The 24,495-nt window shown below is 39.8% G+C and overlaps 1 protein-coding gene across 3 annotated transcripts in view; it reads left to right on the top strand.

Moving 5' to 3' along the window:
• The first annotated feature begins 743 nt into the window (after window positions 1–743).
• The window catches only part of USP54 (ubiquitin specific peptidase 54), a 66,947-nt gene continuing 43,195 nt past the window's right edge, over window positions 744–24,495 (top strand). For 2 of the 3 annotated variants that reach the window (XM_036735174.1, XM_036735173.1), the window contains exons 1-6: window positions 790–1,543; window positions 4,422–4,514; window positions 22,800–22,934; window positions 23,593–23,706; window positions 23,852–23,934; window positions 24,357–24,462. In XM_036735174.1, coding sequence (XP_036591069.1) covers window positions 1,397–1,543; window positions 4,422–4,514; window positions 22,800–22,934; window positions 23,593–23,706; window positions 23,852–23,934; window positions 24,357–24,462 — 678 coding nt within the window. In that variant the 5' untranslated portion in view covers window positions 790–1,396. Of the gene's footprint in view, window positions 1,544–4,421; window positions 4,515–22,799; window positions 22,935–23,592; window positions 23,707–23,851; window positions 23,935–24,356; window positions 24,463–24,495 lie in introns of all 3 variants that reach the window. The other variant, XM_036735172.1, reaches the window with a different exon arrangement.

Genomic DNA, 24,495 nt, shown 5'->3' with positions numbered 1-24,495 from the left:
ATAGAACAGTGCTTGCAGAAGCAATACTTTGCAATATTGTTTAACATGCAGATTTCTAAGACTTTATATTGGCCTCGGGCACTTATTTTTTATGGTTGACTTTTAAAAATAGATGCTTGATTCCTTTCTGAACATGAACCCTCTCACTTTGTGACAAAGGGTTTGGGTCTTTAATCTTCCCTGTTCCCTGAAAGAGAATATAGACTTGCTTTTGACAAACTGGGAAGAATAGTCATATGCCTGTGATATTTCCCCTCTGTGTGATAACTTTGTTTAAAACAAATTTCAGACTGATGGCTTGTCCTTCCCAGCCTCTAGATAAGTTTTCATAATTATAACCATATGTTATGTGTATTATAATAAAATGTATTTACTTATTGTAAACTCTGTGTCAGAGAGCCATCAGAAACTGTGTAAGTTCAAGGTTGGGTGTATGCTTCCTCAATTTTGCTTGATCCTGAAAAGTTGTGTATTTGTTTTGGCTTCTTTTGAAATCAACTTCTGTCTCTATCCATTTCAAACAAATTTCAGAGAAGTTTCCCAGGACTCGTGCCCTACACCTTTTTTTCCTTTTCCTTGTTTGTGGGTTTTGGTGTTTTGTTGGGGGTTTTTTTTGGTCTTTTTTTTATGTCAAGATTTCAAGTTTGTAGTGAGAGGTGAGGCAACATTGGTCTTGGCAGAACACAGCTAAGCCAGCAGTCATTAAGTGATGTAAGCTTTTATTTTTTTTTTCCTTTCTAAAGCACTCTGGCAGGGCTGGCTATTCTAGTCACAGAAGAAAAGAGGAGACAGAGCTTTCTGATGTTCTGGATGGGTGACTAGAAGAATTTTTGTCAAAGTGAAAACAAAGCACAATGCGCATCTCCTTCCAGGGTTGTTGTGGAATCTCTTTGCCCTTCTGTCGGAATTGAAGTTGTTCTTTTCAAGCCACTAAATGATGGAACAGGTCAACTATTGCCCCAGAGAGCTTCATTTTACTCCTGTTTGTCTGCCTTTTCGTAGTTGGATTTTTGTCTTCAGTCCCAAGAAAAGTGTCCCTTGCTGATCCTGGATGTTTCTGGAATTGAAGATTACAGTTTTTCACAGGGGTTTAATGGAGTTGCTGCCACTTTAGTACAAGTGCTGAACAGAACAACAGCTTGCAGATGAACATGGATCCCCACTGTTTGCATCCCTCTTGTTTGGATGTTAAAATCTTGCTACTTTTGGGAGCAGTTGAATGACAGTTCTTTCATCTGGACCTGGAGGCATTCTTTGGCCCATTGTGGGGAGTTACCAGCTCAAACTTTTGCTACAGAAATTGACTGCTCTGCACCTCCATTTCTGTTGAGCACTTAAGCAACAGGAGACTCAAACAGATAAAGACCCTCTCTGTGTTTGGGGCTAAATGTGAACAATGTCTTGGAAAAGGAATTATTTTTCTGTAGGACGGGGAAGTGTGCAGGGGATGTTTGCCCCACGGAGTACAACTTCCATAGCTCCTAGCAAAGGTCTCAGCAATGAGCCTGGACAAAATAGCTGCTTCCTCAATAGTGCCCTGCAGGTAAGAAGTCTTGAAATGGTTGTTTTTTTTCCTCCTGTTATACTCTGATTTCAAATTGCTACTGTTGTATTTCTGTTAACTCATATAAAATGTGAGGATTTCTCTGTATCTCAGAAGCTACAGTCGTTATTTGTTTAATTTTCTCTGTGACCCTGGGCAAGTCTCTTCACTTACCTCTCAACTGATATAATGAGAACAATAACACTTTCCCTGTGTGAAGGGATTTTGGGATAGGATCCAGAAGATCTCTTTAAATTCCTTGTAGCATTAAGAGCTACAATTTTGATTTTTTAGTTTAGCTCCCTTGACTGAGAGAATAAAAATCTGTTAACACATTCTGATACATTTTTCTTAAAAGTGAAACAGTCTCAAATTTTCTTCACTTGAAACAAAGTTCTGTTATTAACAAAATTACCTTTCTCTCCTAGAAGTAAAAAATCTTTCCAGTCATGTCAGAGATTTTTTTTAATGAATTGTAGCAGCCTTATGATATTTATCCTGTTAGTATATACGGCTTTTATGTTTTATGTTATGTTCAGTTCCATTCTTTTCCTCTCTGTCTTAGCATTCTTTCCTATGTTGGCTCATAAACAACATCTGGTCAAACGTGCCTAAACAGCGCTGTTAGAAAGTGAATCCTCTAGTGGTGATTATCCACCCCCAGATTATTCTTTTTGGGTACTCCTTGCCACCCCCACCTTTCCTGGGACAATCATGTGTTAAGATTGCTCTGCTTGAGGAAACCATCGGGTTTTAGGGTCACCCTGCCCCCCCCAACAAGAAACTTGACTGCTATTTTTTACCTTACAATTCTTTTCATTTGTACAAAGTGAAAGGACCTGAATGAAACTTACTCTGTTCACCTTGAAGATTAATGCCTCATCTAATACCTCGACAATTAAACAAGTAAAATACTATGAGGAAAAGAAAATGGTAGAAAGAGCACTGGACAGGGAGTTAAGGTCCCTGAGTTCTAGCCCTTGCTGTGCTGCCTGGAGCCAGTCTTCTGGTCTCTCTGGACCTTCTTGTCCTCAACTGTTAAACAAGGTGGTGGGATTACAATAACTTCTCCAGTTCCTTCTAGTTCTCCAGTTCTCTAGTTTTATGAAATCACGGACACTTTATAATGTGTCTACATAAGTCCTTAGCTAGAAAAGGAACATTTTAAGGCCCCACTGATGGGTAAACCTAGAGAGATTCTTTAAGCATTTTCATGAATCTCTACTTCTGTGAGAGGCTTTTTCAGGTCCTCCAGCCACTAATGCTTTTTCCTCTTAGAGTACCTGATTGATATCTGCACTGTATGAATCTTGTGTGCACCTATTTATTCACATCTTATCTCCCCCATCGGATTGTGAGCTCCTTGAGAACAGAGACTCACTTGCCTTTGTTTGTATCCCTACCATTTGGCACAGTGCTTGTCAGAGTAGAGACTAAATACGTGCTTTTTGACTGATGGACAAGTCCCTTTGGGTGCATTTCAGAGGAGATTTGACAGTGTCTGCATGTATCTTTTTGAGTATCTGACCATGTATGGTATAAGCACTAAAGTAGGCAGTATGGTCACTTGAAGCAAGTTCTTGTTTTTACCTCTATTTCTTAGCTATAAGCCTATGTAAGTAATTAATTTAGCCTCTTTACATTCTCCCTACAGTCTCAGGTAAAGTGATATTTGTGACTTCCTGTCCTAAGAATAACAGTATTTTGCAGTTTATGAAGATGGCAGTACTTATTCTTAAAGAGGAATACACTGAAGAATTGGGGCAGGAGTCTATCCTAACTGACCTCTGTGGTGTATTGTGTATTAGATGGCGAGCTGTCTTTAGAATCAAGACTCTGAGGTCTAGTCCTGCCCCAGAACATTCTGTTCTGTGATTTGCCCTGGGCACATCCCTTCCCTTCTCAGTGACCCAGGCAGCTCTCAAACTATAAACTACAGAGAAGGTAGGGGTCCCTTGGTAGAAGGAGTTTCCTCGCTCAGAGTTTTTTTTTACAACAATGAAATCACAGTTCCAATTTTTAAAAAGTTAAAAAAAAACAGTTGAAATTTTACAGATTGAAACTTATCATTTGTGTGGTTTACTATTTTTAGTTTGTGACAAGAAAAGTAATATATTAATTCACATTGTGAAGTGTCATTGACTTTGGTGTATTTCAGCATTTCAAGTTTCAAAGAACTTGTATCCTCTGAACAGTTGCCATAAGAGAAACTATAGAAGTTATACTTTCCTTGAAAACTCAAGAATCCTTTCTGCCTTTTAGTACTGTCTGATGTTGCTACACACCCTCTCCGTAGGGGAAGGCTTCTGAGATATTTCTCTCTAGGGATTTCAACCCCTGTTTTCTACATTCTTTAGAAAATAGTATGACTTCTCAAGTCTCTCTCCTTTCTATAGCCACAGAGTTTTCTAAAAGGTAAAAAAACCAAAATTGGTAGCCCTAATACAAAACTCATTCTATATTAGATTCTGAATGGTATATTCTATACTTTTCCAAATATAGTCCATTACATTGAGCTCATGAGATAATTTTTAAAAATTGTTTGTACTTACTGTACCCTTCAGCATAGTAAAACCTTCACTGCCCACATTTCCTTCCTTAAATTTAATTTTTAGACTATCATGACCATGTATGCTTCTCATATTTTTTCCTTTTAAACATGATATTGTTTCCCTGTTTTTGTGTGCCCTTCTTGCTAACTTTTCTGTCTCTTTTGATGTTTATCTGTTGTACTAGCTTGAGTATCTTCTTCTTTCCCCACCTCCCCAAAGTGGCTTCTCCATTATGATATATGTTGGTTTTATTCTTCATTGGATAGAGTATTAAATCATAGGACATTTTTGATCAGAATGATGAAATACTTTCCAACTTTCATCAGGTTCTATGGCACTTGGACATCTTCCGTCGAAGCTTTAGACAACTCACTACACACAAGTGCATGGGAGACTCCTGCATCTTTTGTGCTCTCAAAGTAAGTGTTTGAATCGATCCTGTTCCATTTCACCAGCAGCACATTCCTAATATTTTAATTGGCTCTGGTTAATTTGAGAGCTGCTCCAACTAACTCTGCCATTAGCTGCTCCCAAGTTGTTAAACCTGGTTTTAATAGTTGAGTTTTCTGAGTCCCTTTTGAGTCTGTCCAAGTCTGGTGCATTGTTAGGGCCTCTTCAATTTATTGTTTGTCTAATTACATATTTTCTTTTTAATAATATGAGAACTTTTAAATACCTTATAATGAGACACACAACCTATGAGTTTTTGCTAAAGTAGAGTTTTGCAATATTTTCTGTTTCTACTAGGAGTTGCTGGTACTGATGATTGGTGTTTTTTCATTATCATAGATACTAAATTTTAAGTATTATTGCTCTCTTTGTATTACCTGACCCTAGATTTGATAGTAATTTCTGAATTCTAAGAAACTTAGTTATTTACTTAGATGTCGAAGAAAAAAAAAAACAGACTGGAGGAGGGGAATAAATCTCAGAGAACTTAATCCTTGGGAAAAGAATTCCAGTTTTCTGCTGCTGTTAAAGTTAGAAAGCTTCCCAAATGAGAAGTCTGTTACTGAAGCAGTTCCCAAGGCTTTGGAGCGATGGCAGAGAAGGGGGCACTGAAAAGAAGAGGTTGCCTTTCTCTTGGGTCACCAGCCCATTTCGGCCTGGTGGTTTCCCTGGGCTCTCTTCATGTAGCTGCAAGGTGGAATGGTTGTGGCTGGTTAAGACTTCCTGGATTCTGAAATGAGTTTGCCAGAAGCTCTTTTCAGTTTCATAAAGCCTGCATTTGAAGAAGTTCCTGGTGCACCTGGATGGAACCAGTTTGTGTCACTGTGGTTAATGTTTTCCATGGCTAAAAAAAACTTCGCAAAACACCTGGGAACATCTTGAGGATGTAAGGAAACAAGAAGAATTTCCCTACTGTGTTGACTTTTTTTTTTTAAATTGCAAGTGATTCCAAGTCCATCTCTCCACACCCACACATGTTCATACTTTAAGTTCACATGAAGGTTGCAGATGCCAGATTTCTATAGAGCTGCGTCTGGAAATCATGGCAACTGACACTTTGAGTTTATAAGTATGAAGTCAGAGCTGGCTGCTAAGTATCTTCCAGGAGCATTCCTTAGAGACATTTCATTTGAATATCTTGCTTTACCTCTTGGTTCAGAAGTGTAATTTTCCCCCTATCCTTGTTTGTAAATCCTTATGACCTTAAAAATTAATTAATTATGGCACAAATTGGAGTAGAAATAATGGATCAGTTGGACTGTTCTGCTTGAAACTGGTAGAATTAAGCCACTAGTAGATTGTATATCTCTGGATCATGTTTTCCCATACAAGTCAAGCCAAAACAACAAATGACTAAAGCCCTCAGTTTCATCTAGTTGAGTGCCTTCAACTTTGTGGACAGATGCCATTAGGGCTGGTTTATACAGAGTTATTGGATTCTAGCAAAATATCTACTGCATCAACCTCTTCTTACCAGAGAAAAACCTGGGCCTTACCATGAAAAGTAATAAAAGAACATTGTGAGGGAAATTTAAAGACAGGAGATAGAAGGATCATGTTGAACAAGAAACTTTGCTCTGCTGGAAAAGGCTGGTGAGCTTGCCTCTTAGAAGCCAGGATGTCTCTAAACTCAGTACCAGTTTCCCTCTCCCTTCTCTCCCCTCCCCTTTTCATTCCATGATCATGTGGTACACTTTCATTTGTACTTTCCATTTTAGCCAAACTAACATACTTATTCTGTGCACATACCTTGCCTGTCTCTAAAACAATACAAATGTCATTCCCTTTGCCTGGAATGCGTACACTCTTTTGCCAAACCACAGACCTCCTCTACTTCTAAACAGTGCTTAAGACTAATTCACCTCATCAAGTTTTTCCATACTAGTGCTCCTGATTATAGGGCCTATCCTTATATATTGAAAAAAAAAAACCCAACCCAGTGTTGGTTTCTTGGGAAGAGGTACCTTCTTTTGTTTTGTTTCCCCCATAGTGCTTAATTTCTTGGAATGCAGTAAACACAATATGTAATTGTTGAATGGACAAGTACTATATGCATTTTTCATGAAATATATGTTATATTTTTGTCCCTTTCTGGCCAGGTGTAGACAAACATATATGTATATAAATGCACCTACACTTACACTTTTCTTATTTGCTTCCTTAGATTTTTCTAGAATTCCTTGCAAGCTGAAATCTTATTTTCTTTTCCATGATTTCTTTCTCATAAAGGTATGGCTTTAATAGGCAGAATTGTCTGTATAGTGAAATTATGTATGTCAGTCCTGATTTTTCTTTTGACTGCTACTTTTAAATGGAAGATGCATTTTGGTTGTGGCCTACTCAGGGCTTTTGTCTTTCAGGGCTGCTTCCTGAGTTTGACATGTGGATTTTTTTTTTTCATAGAATTAATGAAATGGGGAAACTTCAAATTTCATTCTGTTAATTAAATTTAGCAAGTCTTTATTAGTGATTTTTCTTTTGTGAGTGTTAGTCTTCAGGAAATTCTGTTTATTTAGGAGTATCTATATAGTTATTTGTATAGTGGGTGCTTACTAAGTATTACTGAGAAATTTTTAAAGAAGGTGGGGTCAACTACAAACAACCTATGCAGGAAGATGCTACTCACCTCTAGAGAAAGAACTGATAAATAGAATTGTGCATAGTATGGTTTTACATATGTATGTGTGTGTGTGTGTGTGTATACATACATATATGTGTGTGTATCTGTGTCAAATAGTGGCTTTCTCTAGTGTTGGGTGGGGAGGGAGGGAAGGAGATGATTCAGAGCTTAAAATGTAACATACATACATACATACATACATAAAAATGTTGGAGAACTGATGGCGTTGTCTTCTTACTCTCCCCTAAAGTTCCAATCTGACCGGAAGTGACCGTAGGATTTCAAGGACTTTTTTAGAAGAGCACCACTAAAGCTAGGCCTCACCAAGTTTGAAAGGCTTTGAGCGTTGGCCCAATGATGCACTAGCTAGCTTTCCTCTGAGTACCGGCCTAACTAAGTATGTGAGCAACATCAAGAAGGCTATTTTGGCCTGAAGTGAAGGAGAGGGTTATGTAATAAGCCTGGAAGGCAGGCTGTAGCCAGTGTGTGAAGCATTTTGAGTGCTTACTGGAGGAATTTGTATTTGGCTCTAGAGGCAATGGGGGCCACTTAGAGCTTTGTGAGCAGAGTGGCATGGTCATGACTATGCTTTAGCAATGTTGCTTTGGCTGCTGTGTGGAGTAAGGATAGGAATGGGGAGAGACCCCCAGTTAGTAAGCTATTGCAGTAGTCTAGGTCAGCAGCACACTAAGTTTAAAGCACACACTTAATGGGTTACTCATTTTTGGCTTTCATCAAATAGTTTATATCAGGATATCAGGTATTCATGTGCATTTTTGCTTCCTTTGGATCCCTATACCTGAGATCTTTGAATTGACAATGAGAAGGTCTTTACCTTACTCTGTTTCTGTCCAAGATCTCCATTTTGCTACAGTACGAGGTCTGTTTCCATATTTCTTCTTAACCTTTACTGTTACGTGCCTGTAGCACAGAGCTCTTACATATTATTCATCTTGAAAATCTGCTGTTTTCTCTGCCATAGTGCATGACTTGACTTTGGTGTTCCCTTATTTATTTATCTCAGTTCAGAGGAGGAAATCCGTCCTCTGTACTTAGTATGCCACAATGATTTTGTTCTCCTTCCAGGGATTGTACTGGAGCCTTTGCAGTGCCAGGATGTAAGACAGAGTGGTTTTTGTTATAGTCAAAGAAGAATGTGGCATTGATTGATTCAATTCAGCTAGTCTCCCTAATTAGTGATTTTTTTTGTGTGTGTGTGAATATCAGTTTAAGGTAACAAAGGCAGGAAAAAATGTACATTTTTGGACAAAGTGGTGTTCATTAATAATGTGAGCTTGTGACTGAAAAGCTTTTAGACTATTCTGATGGGAAAGGAAAGCTTGTGGTGGTTCTGATGACTTCTGAATTTAAGGAATCAGTAGTTTAACAAGTATTTGTTAAGTACATGTTATGTCACCAGCACTGGTTAATATTCTTTGCTACCATGAACAAACAAGGGAGAGAAGTAATAAGAAATAGTATAATTCTAAAGTAGTATAAAAAGTTATTCATTATCATTTGGTAATAATTAAATGTTTCATCTGTATGGATCAGTAGCATTGGAAGGAACCTCAGAGATTATCCAGGAACCCTAATAGTCACAAGGAAATAATTCTGCATTTTCCCATATTAACTTGGTCTATTGCTAAGCAACCCTTAGAGTCAGGAAGTTTATTCTTACGTCTAACCTAAACACTTCCTACTTCCTCTGACTTGGTCATCTGTAGAGATGAACATGTGGTCTTCACAATTCTTTGTAGCCTTGTAGCCTTGAAAACTTAATTTGTTCATTTTTTAAAACATAAGCTCATTTAATCAGAGTTATTTTCTAATCTTTTAGTGAGGGACAGCTAGGTGGTGGAGTCAATAGAGTGCTGCTGGGCCTGGAATCAGGAAAACTCAGACATTTACTAGCTGTGTGATCCTGGGCAAGCCATTTAACCCTGTTTGCCTCAGTTCTTAATCTGTAAAATGAGCTGGAGAAGGAAATGGCAAACCACTTCAGTGTCTTTGCCAAGAAAACTCCAAATGGGGTCATGAAGAGTCAGACACAACTGAAACAACTTAACAACAGTATTACTGTTTGAAAGGTCCTGTGTTAAGGGCTAGAAGTAGAAAGAAAGACATTCTCTGCCAGCATCCTAACTGGGGAAGCAATATATAAATAAATAGGTACTTAGATGATATATACAATAATAATAAAGCTGATGATAACAGTCAACATTTTATATAGCACTTTAAGGTTTGCAAAGCATTTTCCCACGTTTTCTAATTTGACACTCACAGTAACCCTTCGAGGTAGGTGTTATTCTTATCACCATTCTACAGAAGAAAATATCTCTAAGGAAGGTTCTATCACTTGCTCAGGGTCACACAGTTGGAATGTGTCTGAGTACATACAAGATATGGCATAGAGAGGAAACAGGTATGTACAAGATAAAAATCAAAATAATAAGGGCACATCTACTGCTTGAAGGTTTGTAAAGCCCTTTATATGCAGTATCTCACTGGACGCTTACAACAACTCTATGAGTAGAATCTATTATGATCCCTGTTTTACTCGTGAGGAAACTGAGGCTGAAAGAGGTTGTGATTTGGGCAGGATTCAAACTCAGGTCTTCACGCCTCCAGGTCCAGTGCTCTATCCAATATTTTGCCTAGCTGAATACAGAGGAAAAGGAAGGTAACCTTAGAAGGGAAGGCGCTCTGGTGGATACTTGGACCTGGAAAGACCTTCTGCAGAAGGGAGCATTTGAGCTGAGTTTTCCAGGAAGCCATGGTTGCAAAGAAGCAAAAATGAGGGAGGAAAACATTCCAGGATATTAGACATCATTTTGAATATGACTGTCCTGAGAACTCAAATGATTTCTTACCAGTCCATGGGAAATGGAAGTTGTGTTGTTTTTACTTTGAGCCAGTTAGACTATGCCTGGAATACGGCATGCTGTTCTGGGCAGTACATTTGAAAAAGAATGTTGACAAACTAAAGGATGTCCAGAGGATGACGGACCAGTATGTTAAAACCTGGGAAAGTGTCCTATGAAATAGTTCAAGGAATTATGTTTTAACATAGGGAAGAAAACTTAGGAGGAGACCTTCATGTTTAAAAGGCTGTCATGAAGTGAAATTTATTCTGTTTATCCAGATGACAAACTACAAGAAAAGAGTAGAAATTGCAAGAAGGCAAGTTTTGCCTCAGTATAATAAAAATAATTATAGATGCTAATGTTCCTATAGTATTTTAAAGATTGGAAAGTGTTTTATGTGCAGCTAGGTGGCTCAGTGAATAGAGTGCCAGGCCTGGAGTCAATAAGACCTGAGTTCAAATTCAGACTCAGATATTTACTAGCTGTGTGACCCTGAGCAAGTCACTTAACCCTGTCTGACTCAATTCCTCATCTGTAAAATGAGCTGGAGAAGGAAATGGCAAACCACTCCAGTGTCTTTGTCAAGGATACTTCAAATGGGGTCATGAAGAGTTGGACATGACTGAAACAGCTGAACAACAACAAAAATCTTTTAGTGATTTTAACAGTCTCCCTGTGTGAATTCATTCATAGGATCATAGATTTAGAGTTGGAAGGGATCTTTTTAGAGCAGTTAGTTTAACTTCTCTCCCAGCCACCCAGCCCATTTTACTGGTGAAGAAATGGAGGCCCAGAGTAATTTGTAAGCAAGTAAGTAATTTGCCCGAGGTCACACATGTAATTAGTGGCAGGCCCAATATTTGAACACCATGTCCTCCAACATTCCTTTCATCCCTCTTAGAGTCCAGAATTACACATAGTATTCTAACAGGTGCTAGGTAATTTAGCTGCATAGTCAGTCCTTCTTCAGTGTTTTAAGCATTGTGTATCATCAAAATCCATATATATATATATGTTTAAAGGAATCCCCTCATGGTGGGCAGGCAGACATTTAAAGTCTCTTCATTTAGCTATCAAATACCTTTTAAGTCCTTATTATCTGTACTAAGCACTGAAAATACAAAGAGGCAAAAACACAGTTGCTCACCCTCAAAGAACTCTTATTCTAATAGGAGAAACAACATTCCAGTAGCTATGTACAAGATAGACACAGTGTAAAATGGAAGGCGATCTCAAAGGGCAGCCTTTGGGCAGGAGGTAGGGAATGATGGACTAGGAATGACCTCTGGCAGGAGGGGAGGTTGAGTTTAGTCTTAAAGGAGGCCAGGGAAACCAGAGTCAAAGATGAGTGGGGAGAACAGTCCCAGCATGGGGGGCAGCTAGTAACACGAAGGCAGGATATGGAACGTCCTGTGTGTGATACTACAAATAAACCATTGTAGCAGTAGAGTGCAAGGAGGGGAGCAGAGTGTAAAAGGGGGATGGGAACGGCCCCAGTTTCCCAGGATTGTTTGGAAGATCAAATGAGATCATCTTTGTAAAGCACTTTGCAAACTTTAAATGGCCACGTAACTACTAGCTATCATTATTTTTTGGTTGCTGCTTGTGAGCTCTCAGAGTGTCAAAGATGTGATAGTTTATACACTTCCATTTCACATGTGAATCAGTGAGTTGCCTGTGTTAGTGTGTAAACACAACACTGCTTCATTGTTCTCCCATCAAAAACCGTACCAATTTTCCCACTGCTTGGGAGGGGTCCTGTGGGTTTCTTTGGGACAGGGACAATTCCGTTTTAATGCTTGATTAAGAACCTTTTGTATGCAAAGCAAATGTATATACCAATGTACTTCTGGGTGTTGAGGATACAGAGATGAAAAAAGACAGCCTGCCCTGCCCTGAAGGTGCTGACAAAAGAATAGGGGGTTAAGGTACATAGAAATAAATAACTGTGACAACAAAGCAGCATATACTAAGTGTAAAGCTGAAATCCAGACAAAATGCTGTGAATAATCTGAGGAGGGAGAGGCCACTTTGGGTCATCAGGGAGTGAGGCTCTGCCGCTCAGTTAAAGGAATCAGAGAGAAAAACTCTAAACTGAGGGAAGGACATTGAATTTAGTAAGATATGACGCTGCTGTTTGAAGAGAGCTGGCTTATGGACTCTTACACAGTCTAAGGGTGCCATTATCTCCAGGGAGTTGCCTCAGAGGTGGCCATGTGAAGGTAGGGGACAGGATTTTTACTGTGATACATCATTCAAGGCTGGAAATGGGGAAAAAGCCCAAAGCTAAGCCTTGCTCCATTTATTGTTTTTTTAATTTCCTCTTCATAATGAACAAACTTCAGAAACAAGAACAATTCAATATGCACCCTGTTAAACCTGCAAATTTGGTTGAAGGAAACAACAGAGCTAGGTGATAGAAAAATCCATGTTGTTTATTATTTTCCCTTAAAGCGTAGCTAAGCTAGCTTGCTTGTACGTACAAGGAGTCAGAGCATAAGCTCTGGCTGCCTGAACAAAGCAATGAGAAAACTTATATACGTTATTTTAGCAGACCTAGCAAGCCTGTATTACCTCACGTTTGTGACCCCCATGTATGTTTAACCATGATACAAGAAGAGGATTTTATTTGTAAAGAATGTTGACAAAGGTCAGTTAATATTAAGCGAGGTAGTCTCTCTTGGGGTTAGGGTCTCATCCTTTAATGGCTAACAGGGGTAAGAATGCCCCTAGGTCAGTCTAATCTGGTCTTGTTGACAGAGGTAAGGGTATTTCCTGAGCAAACTTTTAGAGAGAACAAAGAAGCCCAGGTCCTGGATCTTCTTCCAGTTACTTATTAATTCAGGCTCTGGGTCTGGTTGAAATTAAAAATGATAAAAGATAGTATAATATTTTTCACACCCCAAAAAAGCAACGGAAAAAGTTCACATGAAACTGTTAACTTTTATGACATATCTTGTTTTGCTTAAGAAAAAAAAGTATATTTTAGGTATAACATAGTAATAGACCATCCTGCTTGTCTGTGGCCCTTTCTAAATGTTTTTCTGCTTTCTTACATGTATTTTTAAAGTTTTGTTGACTGCTTTCCTTTTTCTTCTTTATTTTTTCGTATCTATCACTACACAGTAACTCCAGTTCTCTTCGTCCAAGCCTTACTGTATTTAATAGACTGAAATTTTGATCTTTTTTGTTTTCTTGGGAGTTAAATATAGAGAGGGTAGCCACTATCTTAAGGCCTACGTCACTATTTCTGTTTGGCTTTGCTTCACTTCCAGACTCATTGGGATTAAAATTGTATAACTGGCTAGTGAAGTATGTGATGGGTTTTCTCTGATATTCCTTTCTCTTTCTACATTGTCTCTTTTGAAGATCTCAGGCACTCCCATATCTTCTGAATTTATGCCTATAGAGTGTTTCTTGAAGGAAGGGACTGCCTTAGTGTTGCAGTGGTGTCTGTGAAATATTAATATTAAAAGAACTAAAAGAAGACTTCCAGCACACTAGGTAGGTTTTTTATGGAGAAGTTATGGAAGGATGTGAACAAGAATCAAACAGAATGAGAAAGCAGATGTTCATAGAGACCACGGTTCTGTTAAAGGATCCGCTTCATGATTTTGTTATACGTTGGTCTACTACCTCAACCTTCTAGGTTAAGGATGTTGTTCGAGAATCAACAGGACATTAGAATAATGCCTTTGCAGCTACACTTCCTGCCTAGTGAAGAGTTCTTCAATAAAAATACCAAACATCCCTCTACCTTCCATACTTCTTTCCATTCAAACTGGTTCTAACTCTTAATTTTTTCCTGATTTTGATTCAGTTCAACAAACACTTGGGGTACCAGGGGTACCATTCAAAAGACATCTCCTTCTGCACGTTATTGTGCCAGCAGCATGTGTGGAAGAGATAGGATTAGTCAGCCTATAAGAAACCTTAATGGCTGCTAAAGGGAGAGATCTATTAGTGGTGAACAACAGGAACTCCCATTGATACAGTGCTCTGAGGTTGATGGAGTGCTTTCCTTATTACCTTTTTACCCATTTTACAGATAAAGAAACTAAGAAGCAGCAACATTAAGTGGTTGCACAGCTAGTAAACCTCAGAGCTCGGACTCCCACCCAAGTCTCTTGATTCTAAGTCCAGTGTTCTTTTTACTACTCTATGCTGTTTCTTCAGTAGACAACCAAATACCTGCTGGGAGAACCATCTGGGACCTCCAGATAGACTGGTGCTCAGAGAAACTGGCAGCAGTATCCTTCCCCGTTATATAGGTGGTTGGCTGACCCACCAAATATTGCTGTCTGCCTCAGTGGTTTCACCAGTTCCTGCTTTTCCATTTATGCATGTAGACCTTGACCTTTACTTATGATCTCACCCTCTTACTAGTGGAAGGGCAGGAAGAAGACACTTATTCAGCATTCATGCTGGCTGTCTTCCCTGCCTGTTTCTCCTCCTCCAAGCCTGAGATCCTTTACCTCCTTGTCTCTACACACAGGCTTCCCTGGCTTACTCAAGACTCAGTACAGCTCAGATCTCAGCTTCTGCAAGAGTTCTTTCCAAGTCATTCCACCCCCATCCCTGCCCCCAGTTATCAGGACCTTCCCCTCTCAGATCACCTTCCATCCACTCTGTATATATCTCGTATGTATCTAATTTTTTTTAACATATTATCTTTCCTTATTAGAATATGAATTCATTGAAGTCGGAAACTGGTTTTGCCTTTATATTGCCAGTCTTTAGTATAGTGCCTGGCACATGAGTATCTAATAGACACTTGTTGACTGGCTGATAAAAACTTTTCTTTACAAAGCCATGGGATTGAGCTGGGAAAGGTAAGTGGCAGAAGAGAGGACTTGGAAGCTTGCCCATCCCCTTCATGGCCTGGAGCTGGTTGATGACTTCTGCCAATGATAGCCAACAGAGCTGAGGCCTCTTTGAGGTAGGGATGGAGAGACAATGCTTCTTTTCCATTGTCATGTAAAACATTGGAGGGTGGTGGCTGGCTAGCTGCGAATTTGTCCTCTGAAGGGCCTAAAAAAGACAAAGCCTGGGCCCTGCCACCCCCCTCATTTAATTAGGTACTCTGTCACTTTGTTGGTACCAAACCATAGTAGCCTGAAACCTAAACCTCACCTTTTACTAATACTAACAATAATGATAGCTAACATTTACATAGCACTTTTAAGGTTTATACATGCTTTACAAGCATTATCTCATTTTATCTTCCCAACAGCCCTAGCTGGTAGATGCTGTTATTATCCCCAGAGGAAGAAACAGACAGGCACAGGTTAAGTGACTGCTCAGGGTCACATAGCTAGTAAGTGTCTGAGGCTAGATTTGAAATCAAAAAGATGAGTCTTCCTGAGTCTAGGGCTGGCACTCTGTCAATGATTTCCTTCCTGGTTTTGCTACTGTATTCTGCTTTAGATATAGCCTCTGTTCCTTTCAGCTCCTCAACTTCTTTGTTCTCAATTGTAGTGTGTTTTTTGATCCCAAACTGGTAGCTACTCTAAAAGCCCATCTCTGTAGCACCATCTCTTGATGCCATTGTGGTAGTGAATCCTAGAATACCATAATCATGTAATCAAAATTGCCAGTGTGTGGGATGGAAGACCCTCACCACTTAAAAGTTAATAAGGAACCATCTCAGGATGGGAACAGAAATAAATTTTGTTCAGTTCTCGAGAATTGGGCATCCTCTGCCAGAACAAATCTAGCAAGGGAGGCACTTTGCAAGGGGCAAAGCACCCATAATTATACCTAACACAAGAGAATTCCCTCCCACCTCTGACCCTTCTCACCATTGGCTGGGATGTGGGCTTATATCTGAGCACGAGAGCTAGACAAAGAACCGGGAAATTGAGGCACAGAAACTCCAATTCCCATTCCCTTAGTTAATGATTACAACTGAAGTGACATCTATAAATCTAAAGAAGGAGAATAGGATAAGGCGAGGGGGAGACCCTCTCCATTCTCTTACAGTACTTTTTACAGTAAAGGAAGGCAGGTCACAGTAACCCTATTCTTGTTGAGCAAATCTTTAAACCAGAACCAGAAGAAAGAACAAAAAGTTTCAGGGTAAACTTTCCCAGAGGCTGAGCCATGAGACTCTCATGGCCTCAGAATTTTTTTCACTTCCCTACTTCTTGATTTTTAAACATTTCTTAGTATAGATGTAGATATCTATTTATACATATCTTCCCTGTGAAATCTTCACATTTTATTTACCTCACACACCAGTAACTCAAAGGGCATTGGAATGATGCATGATGGTAGTAATAATCATGGTATTGACAATAATTGATGTTTGTATAGTGCTTTAATGTTTGCAAAATATTTTACATATATTTTCTCATTCAAGCCTCAGAATAACCCTTGGCTGTGGTGTCTTTGGTGGGCTTGAGTAGGTGGGAGTATTTTCCAGTAATACCCTGTGCTTGAAACCTGATCCACAAGATGTCATTGAGAATGTGTATGACCATTGAATGGGGTAGCTAAATGATTCAGTGGATAGAGCACTGGTCCTGGAGTCAGGAAGACCTGAGTTCAAATTTGGCCTCAGGCATTTACTAGCTGTGTCACCCTGGGTGAGTCACTTAACCTGTTTGCCTTAGTCCACTGTAGAAGGAAATGGCAAACCACTCCAGTATCTTTGCCAAGAAAACCCCACGGACAGTGTCAGTGTGCACAGGGTCTTGAAGAGTCGGGCATAACTGAATGACTGAACAACAATTGACCATTAAAGGATGTGGACTGGCCATGTAGTGATCATGAGAAACAGCCGGACAGGCCAGATGCTGTGGTAGAACTCCGAGATAGTAAAAATAACCACCGCTGTGACCTAGAGATCATCAGGCCTCCATGGAGTGTTAACAGAAAGAGAAGGATCAGAACTGCATAACAGGAAAAGGTATAGAGGAGTTGCAGTTACATTAGTGGAAGGAATATTATAACCTGTGAAATTAGAGCTCCATCCAAGTATTTCCTTTAATAGCCAACATATGCTTTGAACACAGTGCTTAATAAATGTTCGTTGAATAAATGGATAGGTTATGGAAAGTGGCAAAGTAGGTTCCATTTTCTAGGGAGAAAGTATGGAAGTGAGGCTGTACTCTCCAAGCCCCTGAAATACAACTGTCAGTGTGTGTGTGTGTGTGGTGTGTATGTGTACAATATACAGAGATAGATCTATAGATATGATATAGATCTGTCAATCTATGCAAAGTAATTCTGAGGGTGATGATAACTGTGAGAGGTTAGAAAAAGTCTTATGTAGGTGGTAGCACTTGAATCTACCCTCAGAGGAATCTATGGATTGTAAGATGTAGAGATGAGGAGAGATTCTAAGCATTTGAACCATAGTAGTCTCTCTCTCTCTATAAAGACACAGATATGGGAAATGGGATGTCATGTATGAGACAGCAGGTAGAACAGTTTGGGTGGAAAGTAGAGTAGGTGAAGAAAAGTAAGATAGGATAAGCCTAGAAAGGTAGGCTGGAGCCAGTTTGTGAAAGGCTTTAAATGCTAAACGTGGGGCTGTTCCGTCATCTATCTCAAATTTACCCCTTCTTTTTGACTAGTATTGCCCTTATCAGTGTTGACGTACAGCCTTTTCTCCTTGATAGAGAATTTCTGAATTTCTGAGACAAATGACATCAGTTTTAGTCACCATATTTCAAAGATGAAGATGATAAGGGGATAGGAGAGGGGCTTAAATGGTGAAAAGTTTGGAAAAGCACAGATTAAGAGGAGAGGATGAAGAATTCAAACACGTTCTGTTAGGCTTGAAGAAGGGAAGTCTGAAGAGTTGAGTGACTGGGAAGGCTTGAAGTACATAATGTTTGTGCAAAAAGTTATTAAGGAGATATGCGAGATATGCTCAAATATGAAGTCTGTACGAGGGACAAAGCTACTGACTGAGGAACCTGTCAGAATGCCAAATTTAGTGACTACCTCTCCCTGCTTCTACCTTTTCTACTTAGAGAGCTTATAGAATATAAAGAAGTTACAGAATTTGAGAGTTGGGAGGAACCACGGTGGTCATTCTGTCCACTTCTACTATTTTACATGGGAGAATACTAAGACCCACAGAAGTTAAATAGGTGACCTGCCCAGTCTTATAGTAGGTAGTAAGTGGCAGAGACAGGATCAAAACCAGGCCCTCTAACTCCAAATCTAGACTTCGTTCCACTGCACCAAATGATGAATTCTGTCTCCTGTGTCCAGCTTTGAATCAAATGCCATCATTGTTGTGGAGATGTGTCTATCTCATCTGAAACCAATTCCATTTTCGAACAGTCTGATTGTTAGAAACCTTTTCTATATGTATGTAAAGCTGAAATTATCCCCCTGTAACTTCTGCCTGTTGGTACTAGCTTTACCCTGTAGGGTAAAGGATATCAGAAGCAGTCAAATCCTTGTTCCATGATAAAGCACTTAAGACATTTGAAGATTACTATGATCCATCCTACCTCCCCCCTCCCCCTATCTGGCCAGAATTCTTCTCCTTCCTATGCTAATCAGCCCAAGCTCTTTCCATCAATCTTGTGTGATCTGGCCATGTAACCATCCAAGTCACTGTCCTGTGGTTGCAGGAGAGAGACAGAGAGGTTTTTTGTGTGTGTTGGACTATCTGTTCTTTGTTTTGAACAGTGAACTTCTAGTAACACAGCCCAAGACAGCATTAGCTTTTTGGCTGAGATGCAACACTATTGACTCATATAGAGCTTGCATTCTGCCATAATTCTTAAGCCTTTTTCCCCTGCAAGGACTGATTTCTAGGCACATCTTCTCTCTTTTATAGCTCTTTTGTACTTCTTTTTTTGTTTTGTTTTGGTTTTTTTGGAGGGAGGAAGGCAGGGCAATTGGGGTAAGCCAGGGTCACACAGCTAGTAAGTGTGTCAAGTGTCTGAGGCCAGATTTGAACTCAGGTCCTCCTGACCCCAGGGCTGGTGTTCTACTCACTGTGCCACCTAGCTGCCCCTTCTTTTGTACTTCTGAAGTTGATCTTTGGGACCCAATTCAGGACTTTACATTCATCCCTATTCATTTTATTTGTTAGTTTGAACTTAACAGTCCAGCCTTTCAAGATCTTTTTGAACCCTGATTCATTCACACAACTTATTAGTTATCCTTCCCAGATTCAAAAACATTTATAAATTAAGCATTGTTTATCTTTCATTTGATGTAGTACAGTGTAGCTCATTACAAACTACTTTTCTGTCTGTTTGCATTTGTGCATTAAAAATGTTGACCAGAAGAGGGTGAAGGAAGGAGCTTCGAGGTGTTCTACCAAAGACCTCTTCTACCAGGTTGTCTTTGATCTGTTAATCAACACATTTTGGGTTCCATCAGTCAACCAGCTCTGACCTCATCTAACTGTACTATCAAGTCAGCCAGTTCTGAACCCATCTAGCTACACCAGCATTCAGTCAACATCATTCAATCTTGTCCTTAAGGATATTGTGAGAGACCTTTGCCAAGTACATTGCTAAAATCCAGCTACAAATATTTTTTTTAAATATTTTCAGTTGCAAAATAAGGGAAGCATAAGGAAGAAAGTAATCAGCTATTTTTCATCTTTCCCAAATTCAGGCTGGGAGTATAGTAGCTAGACGATGCAGTGGATAGAGCACTGGACCTGGAGTCTGGAAGCCCTGAGTTCAAATCCAGCATGAGATACTTAATAGCCACATGATCCTGGGCAAGTCACTTGACTTTTGTCTGGGCAAGTCACTTAATTTCTGTCTGCCTCAGTTTCCTCATCTGAAGAATGGGGATAATAATAGCACCAACCTTCTAGGGTTGTTGTGAGAATCAAAAGAAATAATTATAAAGTGCTTAGCACAGTTCCTGGCACATAGCAAGGGATTAATAAATGCTTGTTCTCTTTCTCGCCTTCTTATAATTTAATTAAATTTCAGCAACAGCTACATTTGTAGATATCAGAACACGTAGATATTTGTGCTGGTACTCTTCGCAGTCTCCATCTTATTTATATTGTTTTTGATAATCCAAGTAATTAAGCCATTATGTAGGCAGAATTGTTTGCTACCCAGTCAAAGAAAGACTGCTGAGGAAGCACCTGTTTCTAGTCATTAAAATCTTGTTGCTTTTGCTCTCAGTCCAAGAAAATTGCACACAGACCAAAAAATAGTTTGTAATAAGCTATGCTGTGCCAGGAAAGAAAAGGAAACTTCCTCAACTTTTCTCTGTTAAGGGGAGTGGAGATGACCCTCAGAGGTGGATTTCCTCTTGCTTGCTTGACTCCTCCCTTCTGAGAACCCCTCAGGCAGACATGCCTCCTGCTCATGCCCTTTCTTGTTCTCCACTTTGGAGTTCAGCTATTGGAAGAATCCCAGTTTTTGTTCCTTATTAGAGCTGCCACCTGTTCTTACTGCTGAACTAAATGTTCTTGGCTTTCTTTGGTACCAACAAGCTCTCCCTCTGGGAAAGGTGGGAGGAGGGTGAAAAAGGGAATGGGTGGAGGCCAGTTCCAGAACCAGTGCTGAATTGGAGCATGGCACACAGGGGGTCAGTGTGCTGCCTTAACAGAAGGGCTTTGTGTGACAGCCTTTCTCAGATCTGTGTCTCCAACCAATGGCATTCTGGGCAGGCTCAGGCAGCTTCATCTCAAACACACCAGCTCAATTCCTGACAATAGAAGACCAATAACAATAATTAAACTGAGAAAACAAAGAAGACAGAGACAATTCAGAGTCTCAGTGTGTAGGGAGAAGCTGTCTGTAATTAGAGGCAAGAAAAGTAGTGCGGGGATGGAGATGATTACATCTCTGAACATCAGCGTCATATCTGTCAGGGTACATTTTACAGAACTGCTAGTTCAGGTAGGGCCTGGACTTTTTCTTTTCTTCCCTGGGGAGTTAGTTACAAAATCTTCCCATGTTTTGTCCTTGATGAAGGAAGCGGCTGGGAAGATTTTGGAGAGGTCCCACAGGGCAGAAGTTTTCTTGAATCATGGTCTTTGCTCAGCTGGATATAAAAACCTGTGATCTATCAGGTTTCCCTGAAGCCCTACCATGGCCCTCTGTACTCTTACATGTTAACACTATAGGATAAAATGAGGTTTACAGATTACCTGTGTCTTCAAATGATAATTGGCAATGGTTATAGTGGTGATGATAAGGAAAAGTATAGAGGTTTTCAAATAACTGGATTTATTATTATTGTCATTTATGTCGCATGTCTTTCTTTTTTAACATGTTGTAAAACTTGTCCATTCTCCACTTAAAGGAGAACGGCTTTATTATTACTTAGGAATATCTTCTTTGTTGACAACCAAATAGAAGCGGTCGCTCTTTGGCATGGAACAGAGATTGCTAGTTTTAGCCAAGGTATAATGAGTTCTCCAAAGCAAGCTGGACAAATCTTTTTGATGTTGGGCAGTTTGAAGCCACTGGTATTTCTTTCTTCCCCCTTCATCATAGTTCCACATGTATCAAAAGATTCTATAGACAGCTGATAAAATACACAATTGTCCTTTGAGGGAAAATGACTTTGGACCTATTTTGGTATGGACTGGGGACACCATGGATCCAAGAGAAAGAAGAAGCTACGTTTTAGAAGATCTTACTCTTTATTTGAGTGGTGGTTAGGTTATAAGGATGGTCCAGCGGGGGCCTCCTGGCGAAATAGGATACCGTCTAAAAATGTTGAACAGCGTTTGAAGAAGCTACGGGGAAAATTCTACCCCTAATATGTGTATTAATCATGGGAGGTTGGAACGATTGCTGTAGGATTTCTCTTCTGGGCCGTGAAGCCTGTTAAATAACACTGAACTGTAGTCCTTGCTACTCCATATCTGGAGGCATTTGTGAGGAAATAAGGACTGGTTACAAAGTGACCTGTATGTGGGAAACCATATTGGAAGACATTGTAGTTGAGGATGCTAATCAGAATGACGTTGTACTAGAAATGAGGAGCCCTAGGTTCTGGGCCTATCACTCATCGCTCATTAGGTATGTGACCTTGCAAAAATCATAGGATAATAGAATCTTAGAGGGGGACCTTACAGGTTATTTAATTCCCTCCCTCCTTTAAAGTAGGAATCTTCTCTACAGCATTCCCCAACAGGTGGTCAGCTGCTTGAAAAGATGCCCAATAATAGAGAACTCAGGATCTCTTGATTCCTTCCCTTTCGTTTCTAGACAGTGTTACTTGATAAGATTTTCTTTGTTGAGTCAAAATCTGCTTACTAGTCAAGTTTTAAGTATATCTTTGGCCTTTCCTGATATCCACATGTGTTGTTAGTTGTGTACCAGTGTTATTTCCTCTTGAGATTACTTTTTATTGCTTATAAATATTTTACATAATCTCCCCTACCCAATGGAATATAAGCTTTTATTCAGGGCAGAGCCTGTATTGCTTTTGTCTTTGAATATCCAACTACAGATGCAGACAGATAGGATGGTGTAACTAATAGAATGCTGGAATTGGGGTCAGACACTCCCTTCAGACACTTACTAGGTGTTTGATCCTCATACAAGTCCCTTAACGCTGAGCCTCAGTGTCTTAAAGTTGTGTTGGATGTCATCACCTGCATCTGGAGGAATGAGACTCTTTTATGTGCTAGGTTAGTCCCCTGATCTTTCAATGTGTTGGCTTTGACTTTTTATTCTAATATTAAATATATCAGTAAATTTTATTTTGGCAGCTATTGGTATTGTAAAGCATTTGGCAGACAGCACTTATATAGAGATTTGATAAGAACTTTGTGCTTTTTCTACCTTCTAACTTCTTCCTCACAGGGAATCTTCAACCAGTTTCAGTGTAGCAGTGAGAAAGTCCTTCCTTCTGACACGCTTCGAAGTGCTTTAGCAAAGACTTTTCAGGATGAGCAGCGCTTCCAGTTGGGTATTATGGATGATGCTGCTGAATGTTTTGTGAGTATTTCCCTTTCCCTTTCTCATTTGGGGGAATCATGAAGCCTTCACTATGGTAACTGAGCACCTTCTCTTTGGAAATAACTGTGTCCTCCCCTTAACTGTTAGGAGTCTCTTCAGTAGTTCAGAGCAAGTTTCTTCCAGTGTTACAGTGAGTGTTGACCCAGGCATTTTAACTTCTTCATGCTCTGTGAGGTGTACTTTAGCCATAGTCTCAGAGGAGCCAGGGTCCCCTTTAGGGTGAGTAAGGGATGTTTCACTTGAAAGTGTACCTCTGGCATAAGTGTGAACTGCTTCAGACAATCACATTGCTTACAATATTAGGCAATAAGGTGACTTTCAGAATTATTTCTTGACCTTAATTAAATGTTTAAGCACATAAAAAACAGGCAGGCCTATGGTTTTGAATGGTGACAGAAAATCCTTTCTTTTCACCATATAGTGAAATAACTAGAGATCTTTAAGTTTCCTTTTAGCTCCAAAATCTTAGGATTCTATAGGTGATGTCCTTCTACTAACAGAAGAAAGGGCAAGAGGATCAGTTAGGAATAGGAGATATTCCTGCCACTCTCCAAGGTCCCATTTTTACCATTCTTTTGTATGAGCTGCTTGGCTAATTATCTGTGCCAATTTTCCATTTTTGTTCCTTCCATGGTAGGAGAACCTTCTGATGAGGATTCACTTCCACATTGCAGACGAAACCAAAGAGGACATTTGCACTGCTGCTCATTGCATATCTCACCAGAAGTTTGCGATGACTTTGTTTGAACAGGTGAGGTGCTCTCTCTGGCCTCATTTTTTTTTAGGTCCCAATCTTTCCAGTCCTCTTTGGCCCAGACTATAGGGTATCATATGGGAGGAGTGGCATGCTAAGGGCATCTGATGACTGTGGCTCTTTTGTTTTCTTTCTGCTGTAGTGTGTATGTACTAGCTGTGGTGCCACCTCTGACCCACTGCCCTTTATCCAGATGGTACATTATATCTCTACCACTTCCCTTTGGTAAGTCCTAGAGGTTTCACCTCATTGAGACTTTGGGGCTTTCATTTGTGGTGGTCTAGATAATTGGAGTCCTTTTTGCTGAGGCAGTTGCTGAGTACCTATGAGTATTATTAAGTATGGGGATTATTCAACAAATATTTAAAATATCTTCTAGAGTCCCTTCTTTTCCCTTCTCCTCTCTTCTTCTTTCCTAGGACCTATTTCAGTTGAGTGAAGAAGTAGAAAGAATAGGAATTCTTTGAATCTTCAGGTCTTAGGGAGGTCATAGATGTAAGGGTGATTTTCATCTCCTTTGGAGATGGAGATTTGCTATAGCCATGAGAAGTAAGCAGAACATGTGAGTAAAGGCATTTGTGGGTAACCATTTTGTATTAACTTTGGAAATTTATGTCCTCATCTCCTTTTCATTTATCATACTTAAGCAACCAGGCAATTTGTATGTTGGAGAGGCGAGAGAAACCTTCCCCAGGCATGTTTGGTGAACTGCTGCAAAAAGCCAGCACCATGGGTGATCTTCGGAACTGCCCGGTGAGTGAGAGTGAAACGGGGTTGAGAGGAACA

The sequence above is a fragment of the Trichosurus vulpecula genome, chromosome 8 (genome assembly GCF_011100635.1).
Source record: "Trichosurus vulpecula isolate mTriVul1 chromosome 8, mTriVul1.pri, whole genome shotgun sequence".
Taxonomy (NCBI): domain Eukaryota; kingdom Metazoa; phylum Chordata; class Mammalia; order Diprotodontia; family Phalangeridae; genus Trichosurus; species Trichosurus vulpecula.
This window is presented reverse-complemented; position numbering and strand designations above follow the sequence as displayed.